General features: G+C 42.8%; 1 protein-coding gene and 1 non-coding gene across 2 annotated transcripts; both read left to right on the plus strand.

The window, feature by feature from the left end:
• Positions 1–1,141: 1,141 nt before the first annotated feature.
• On the plus strand, positions 1,142–6,328 carry LOC104953719 (bromodomain-containing protein 1-like). Its single transcript, XM_010780696.1, has 6 exons — positions 1,142–1,653; positions 2,617–4,021; positions 4,731–4,887; positions 5,126–5,257; positions 5,406–5,571; positions 6,324–6,328. Exons 2-6 carry the CDS (start codon positions 2,634–2,636, stop codon positions 6,326–6,328), a joined length of 1,848 nt encoding a protein of 615 aa, XP_010778998.1. The 5' UTR covers positions 1,142–1,653; positions 2,617–2,633.
• Positions 6,329–6,384: 56 nt separating this feature from the next.
• trnak-cuu (transfer RNA lysine (anticodon CUU)) lies at positions 6,385–6,457 on the plus strand. The gene has a single exon. It is a non-coding gene; the product is annotated as a tRNA-Lys (tRNA).
• The last annotated feature ends 253 nt before the right edge of the window (positions 6,458–6,710 follow it).

Genomic DNA, 6,710 nt, shown 5'->3' on the forward strand with positions numbered 1-6,710 from the left:
GGGGGGGAGGTCATACATTTCAGATATATGTCACATAAAACATGTTCTTGGGCTGACTCCAAATCAAATTTAGAGATTGTTTTACAATGAATTAAAACAATATAGTGGCATCATTAAAAACATTATGAATAAAAAGGCAATCAAAACGATTTGAGTATTTAACAAAACAATATTTTTCTTTTTTACTTTATTTATTTTATGTCATTTGTTATGTCTACCCCTGATGTGACCTTTTTTCAATACAAAATATATGATGTTCATATATGTTCTTGAGTTTAAAAAAAAGAATAGAAAACATTTTCTTAATTTATCTTTCCACTCATGAAGGTACATTATCAGATATTAAAATGACACACTAAGTGGCTTTTAGTATTAATTAATTAATTGAATCGAGGAGACACGGAATATTTTTATAGTAAGTTCCTTACTCTTTATTTTTACTCATTGTTATTTTTATGTATCTATTGCTCTGTAAAGCACTTTGGGCTGCATCTAGCATGAAAGGCACAATATAAATCAAGTGTATTATTATTCTAAATTGTTTATTAACATTTCAAACATTTTAAAGTGACATGTACTGAAATTAATAATACAAGCAAATAATGACAAAAATGCAGTGTTATTCTTTACCAAGCCATATAGATTTTGGAAAAGTAGCTAAATTAAAGAAGTCAAATTTAATTGCTTTTCGAAAAAAATAGAGAACCAAAATTGTGAGTTTAAAATAAACAAACAAACAAACAAAAAAACATCGACCACATATGCATGTTACTAGTACTGCTATATGATTAATGCTCAATGAATACATTCTCCACTGTGTTGCATTCACGGTCATTCTGGGACAACGAGCTCGCAGTTAAAATAGGAACATTTTGAGTACAGTCTACTCTATAGTATACAGTAATATATGGGATTTCATTGACTAAAATGCGGTAACTGAACTAAACCAACTGGCTTTCTGGGATAGAGCTGTGTGAAAACCGGTCACCAGGGTGGGGCAAAGACATGTTCTGTGTGTTTCTCTGCCTGCGTCCTCATGACTGTCCTCTGTGAGACTAGAGGAGACATGCTGAATCAATAACTGGTTGCATGACTGACAGGAAAACCAGTGGGAAAGTAATATTAACTGGATATCATTTTACAGAGCCACATACACACAGAGAGAGCTTTTACTCACACAGTGTTATGCTCTGCTTTGTCTGTGTATAGCTCTAGCGAGGATCGACAAAAGGCAATGCATTGATCTTGTGACAGATGGGCTTTTGTGTGAAATCTACGAGTCACCACCGACATGACCTCCAGCGTCACACGTAGAGTATTGCGTGCGGGTGGGAGTTGTCTGGTGAAACGCATTGTTGTGTTGGGGGATGAGCCGTCCGTGTTGCTGCTATTTGCTCCTGTGGCTAGCGAGTTTCTCTAGCCTATGAATGGTCCACAAAGCTACTAATTGTGTGTTCTCTGTTGCATTGAACACCGAAACCCCTCAGGCACCATGCAGGCGTGTTTCTTATTTTAATAGCAACCCCAGTATCGTTGGATGAGAACACTGTGTACGGAATTAGAGCCACTTAGCAGGCCGTATCGCCATTGCTTTGTAAGGCTGCTGGCTAGCTACCGTCTTCCTCAACTAGCAAAACTGTTCGTGAATCCGAGGTATGTTCTTCTTTGGTGCTGCTTTATGTGCTTTTCTGTGCTATGTGTTATAACGACTAGAAAGCATTCAGTGCATGTGCAAAATGTGTTTTTATGTCACACATTCGGTATGAATTAGGAGACGTTTTAAAGGTCTCTTGTTTTGTTTGACGCCATTTGCCTGCTGGCTAGCTCCTCTAGCTAGTTAGCAGGGTAGCTAATGTTATTGTTAGCAACTTGGCTACTTTGTGAGGCGTTAGTGTAAAAGGCAGTTTCCTCTCTGCACCAAATGGGCAAGCACTAACTCCTGTGGAGTCATGTTTAAAGTGCCCTGTGTGGCCGCCTCCCACCGCATTTAAATGCCTCAGCTCATTGACAAAAGTGTAACGTACAGCTGTCTACTAACGTTACAATCCACAACATAAGGTCCCTGCAGCTCGAAGCTTTACTTTTTATAGCATTGACTTTTGCTCTACAAGTCAGCTGCTAATCTTTAGGTATAATGCTTTTAAATTAAACATGTTTCACTTTTCTGTGGTTTGGTCCATAGAGTTTTGCATTAAATGAGAATACTGTATCTCTTAGTTTAAAATAGCTACATTTTCACTACGAGAAAAGTTGTAATGCGAGTGTAGAATGTATTTTTCCTGGTCTATTTGTTATTTTACTTGCAGGGTTACCCAATATTTTTGACAGCCTGATTTAGTGCTGATGGAAAGCCTGTATATATATAAAAAAACAACTACAGCTTTTAAAACCATTAACAATGTTTTATAGCAAAGGAAATGGAGGTGTATGTCAAATAATTAAGCGCTTTAAGCCCAGAATACTTCATGAGTAAATGATAAAGGTTATTGTTTTCCCTTACCCCTGAAAAGTAGCTCCTTGTTAAAAATCCACCATCTCTACCCCCTTTTTTTTTTTTTACCATTTCAATGAATACGTGCAGATCTCTAACCATATCTCCTCACTCTTTCTCCACAGCAACACGGAGAACCAAGATGAAGAAGAAAGCTCGGCAGCACCGGGTTGCGGTGCCGCAGAGGCCGTCGTCTCCCATCATGCCTTCCCCCAACAAGCAGATCCTGACGTACGCCCAGGCGCAGAGCATGGTGGAGTTCGATCTCGATGGCCGCCTCCATCGAATCAGCATATACGACCAGCTGGACGTGATCTCAGATGATGACCCCATGGTGCAGGAGATGATGGAGTGCACCAGCAATAAGGAGAATGCTGAGAAACCGCAGCAGGTCCTCCTGAGGTCTGTCCGGTTAAAAAACAACCAGGAGAAGAGAAACGCTGCGCTGGGCATCACCAGTCCTGGACATGGAGGTGGATATCAGCCTGCTGCCAATACCGGTCCAAAACTCAACGAGCCTAAATTTCGTACTGTGGAATATAATCTTCCAGCAGTTCCTAAGCGCTCATCCGCCTTTTATAAATACACAGAGAAGACAGAGGAAGAGCTGGACGAGGACACGGAGTACGACATGGACGAGGAGGATTATGCCTGGTTGGATTTGGTGAATGAGAAACGGAAAAGCGAAGGGGTCAGTCAGGTCTCTCACAACGTCTTTGAGTTTCTCGTCGATCGCTTTGAGAAAGAGTTGCACTTGGAGAGTTTGGACCAAGGCGGTGAGAAGCACGCTCCCATTGACGAGGACGCCGTCTGCTGCATCTGCATGGACGGAGAGTGTCACAACAGCAACGCTATTCTGTTTTGCGACATGTGCAACGTGGCCGTGCACCAGGAATGTTACGGTGTGCCGTATATTCCTGAGGGCCAGTGGCTTTGCAGACACTGTCTTCAGGTACCCACCCAGCCTTCAGACTGTATCCTCTGTCCTAATAAGGGGGGAGCACTGAAAAAGACAGTAGATGAGCGCTGGGGCCACGTGGTGTGCGCCCTCTGGGTCCCTGAGGTCGGCTTCACCAACACCACCTTCATCGAACCCATAGACGGTGTCAGCCACATTCCTCCCGCCCGCTGGAAGCTCACCTGCTACCTCTGCAAGGAGAAAGGCGTGGGGGCGTGCATCCAGTGCCACAAAGCCAACTGTTACACCGCCTTCCATGTCAGCTGCGCCCAAAGGGCTGGCCTCTTTATGAAGATGGAGCCGATCAAGGAGGTGACGGACACTGGGGAGCCCACGTTTTCTGTGAAGAAGACGGCATACTGTGGAGCGCACACACCAAACGGGTGTGTGAGGAGGCCTCTAACAATCTACAATGAGGCCAAACCCAAAAACGGACTATGTAAGAAAGTGGACAAAGGGAGAGGTGCTGGGAAAGGATCGTCTAAAGGAAAGAAGAAGAGTAAGAAGCCTGAGTCTGAAGCTGAGAGTGAAGCTGTGACTCCTGCTGCTGTGCCTACGTTTCCCGCTCACAGGTGTGCTTTAAAAGTTTTATTAAAGGGGCCCTTTCATGCTTTTTGGGGGTTTCCCTTTCCTGTCATGTTATATTGTTTTTATAAGTTCCAGAGGGAGTTTTCCCTCCCACATACTGCCCTCTGACTGAAACGCTAATAGTTGGTATATTTTGTTTACTTCCGTAACATCACTGTGTAACACTCACGCTTCTCAGACTGGGCTCTAATTACAGGCAGCACAGGGAGTATGAGAAACATATCATTAAAGCATGTAGACATGTCACAGATAAGACACAAAAACAAATATGAACCTGAAAATCAGCCCCTTTTTTAATGATGGTGATTATGTTGTGTTTTAGTGCTTTGAGGCCAGGAGTGGTGATATAGGGAGGGTTTTTCTTTTTTTTCTCAAGGACACTGATAAGACAGTCTGCTGTTGATATACAAACATTGGCTGTTGTGGGGTTTGAGCACGAGACAAATGTTTGCCTTCGGAAATAGAAGCTTCAGTGATCTGCTGGCATGCATTTGCTCTGCGTCGAGTGTCAGTCAAATTCAGGTTAAAGCTTGTTTGTGGCTGTTAATTAAATTTAAAAAACGCAACCACGTGTGTAACAAGCCGCTGTATTATTCTTGGCTTGCATAATCCTTCAAGAAGCCTAGAAGCCTTTTGAAGTGTGCCAGCTGTTGGTATCTCTCCTTCTAATACCTATCTCCCTGGCTCCCCTAGGTTACAAACCATTCTCAACCAGGTGTCGGTTCAGAAGAAAAAAGCTTTTGTGGAGCTGGCCCTAAATTACTGGACACTAAAGAGGCAATCCAGGAACGGCCTCCCCCTCATCAGACGCCTCCAGACGAGCATGCAGTCTCAGAAGAATACGCAACCGGTTTGTTTATCTCTCAGTCAAACACAGGAGACTATCAGTTTTCATTTCGATTTGTATCTATGTGTAGTTTTTAGAAACTTGACTTGCATGCTCTCAACAAGGTGTTGTGTGTCTTCATGCTTATGTAGCCGTTTGCCGTAAAGAAATGTTTAAAAGGTTTATCTTGAGAAACCCTCAGATGTTATTCAAGTTGACAGCCATTGGTCTGAATGCCTGTATTACTTATTATACTTTCCAGAAGCAGAATGAGGAGGAGAGCAGGGCGCTGAAGGAGCAGCTGAAGGAGTGGCATCGTCTCCGACACGACCTGGAGAGAGCGCGGCTGCTGCTGGAGCTGATCCGCAAGAGGGAGAAGATGAAGAGGGAGGAGGTATATAGACATTTATTTATTTATTAGGATACATTCCTTGAGATGCACCGTTCTCCAGGTGGGACTGGGACTTCACTTGTGTTCTGATTACATTCTGTCAAATACATGGAAAAGCCTTCTTACGGTTTCCCTCTGTGCTGTTTTGTAGATTAAACTGCAGGAGAGCCTTCTAGAGATCCAGTTGTGTCCGTTCAGTATTTTGCTCCAAGGGCTATTGGACCAGCTCCAGACAAAGGACCAGGCCAAGATCTTCACACAGCCGGTCGACATCAGCGAGGTAAACACTTTTTTAAATTCCCTTGCTGAGTTTGACCGTATTATTTTATTGTGTTTTCTTTTTGGATGCCACACATGCACCCAAACAATTGAACCTAAGGAAGAATAGGAACACGGCGGAGAGAAATAAACAGCTAAACAATTGTTTTCCTTGTAATTCTCGAGAGAGCATTTGAGTTTTTTGGCGTTATCTTGATCTACTTATCTCGGATACTGTTATGTTGTTAATTGTGTGCAATTGTAGTGTTGTGGCATGGGGCTTCACCTTACTTGTTGGCAATAGCAGCACTTTGTGTTGGCTAATCAGGCATGTGAGATAGAGATCTGTATTGTAAGCAAAAGAAGAAAGTCACTGCAGCTATGATTAACTTTTTAAGAGGTTTCCAATCCAGATTTGTAACTACAATGGCCAGTCAGAGCCTTCCTGTTTGGTAAAGCTCTAAACTGGACTTGCTGGTTCAGAGCTCAACACAATTGGGTTTTACCTGTTTTTCTAGATAACTACTTCAGAGATGTTTTTAAAACAATTGCAAGCCACGCCAACAATTACTTAATTTAAACTATTTTTCTGGAGTTTAATCTCCGAAAGCCCTGACACACAAAGTAAAAAACAACCACCACTTATTAACCTTTTCTTTCCCGTTCATTGCATTTGAACACACCACGCTCGGTCAACCGCTCGCTCCATGTCACAGGCTCGGATCAGAGTGGTTATAAATGAGCCCCCTTCTCCTGGTGTCGACAGTCTTGAGCAATGTGACTTCCTGTTGTGTGGAATGTGTAACTCAAGAGTAAGGTCCACTGGCAGATAGTGAGGGGAGAAGAAGGGGGATGTTTCCTGTCGCTCTCATGCCCGGCTAGCTCAGTCGGTAGAGCATGAGACTCTTAATCTCAGGGTCGTGGGTTCGAGCCCCACGTTGGGCGCTGCTTTTGTCTCGGGAGGCCTCGTGAACCACGTGCAATACAACTATTTAATATCTTTATGTGCCCTTTAATGCTGCTGTTGCCGTGTGCCAAACATATTTGTTTTTTCTAAGTATTTATTTATTTTTATATTCCTGTATTTTACTTGCGCAGGGTGGACTAGCAAACTAAGGTCTGTTTACTGTGTGCATATGAACATACATATCTTGAATCTGGAATCTAATTTATACAACTGGTACAGTCGTAATAAATA

Source organism: Notothenia coriiceps, unplaced genomic scaffold, assembly GCF_000735185.1.
Source record: "Notothenia coriiceps isolate Sejong01 unplaced genomic scaffold, NC01 NC01_scaffold00022122, whole genome shotgun sequence".
NCBI lineage: Eukaryota > Metazoa > Chordata > Actinopteri > Perciformes > Nototheniidae > Notothenia > Notothenia coriiceps.

Excerpts from the sequence above, each read along its gene's own strand:
- LOC104953719 (XM_010780696.1), top strand. The coding sequence starts at position 2,634 with ATGAAGAAGAAAGCTCGGCAGCACCGGGTTGCGGTGCCGCAGAGGCCG. Across the intron at positions 4,022-4,730 it reads CCTACGTTTCCCGCTCACAG|GTTACAAACCATTCTCAACC; the intron begins GTGTGCTTTAAA and ends TGGCTCCCCTAG. Across the intron at positions 4,888-5,125 it reads CTCAGAAGAATACGCAACCG|AAGCAGAATGAGGAGGAGAG; the intron begins GTTTGTTTATCT and ends TATACTTTCCAG.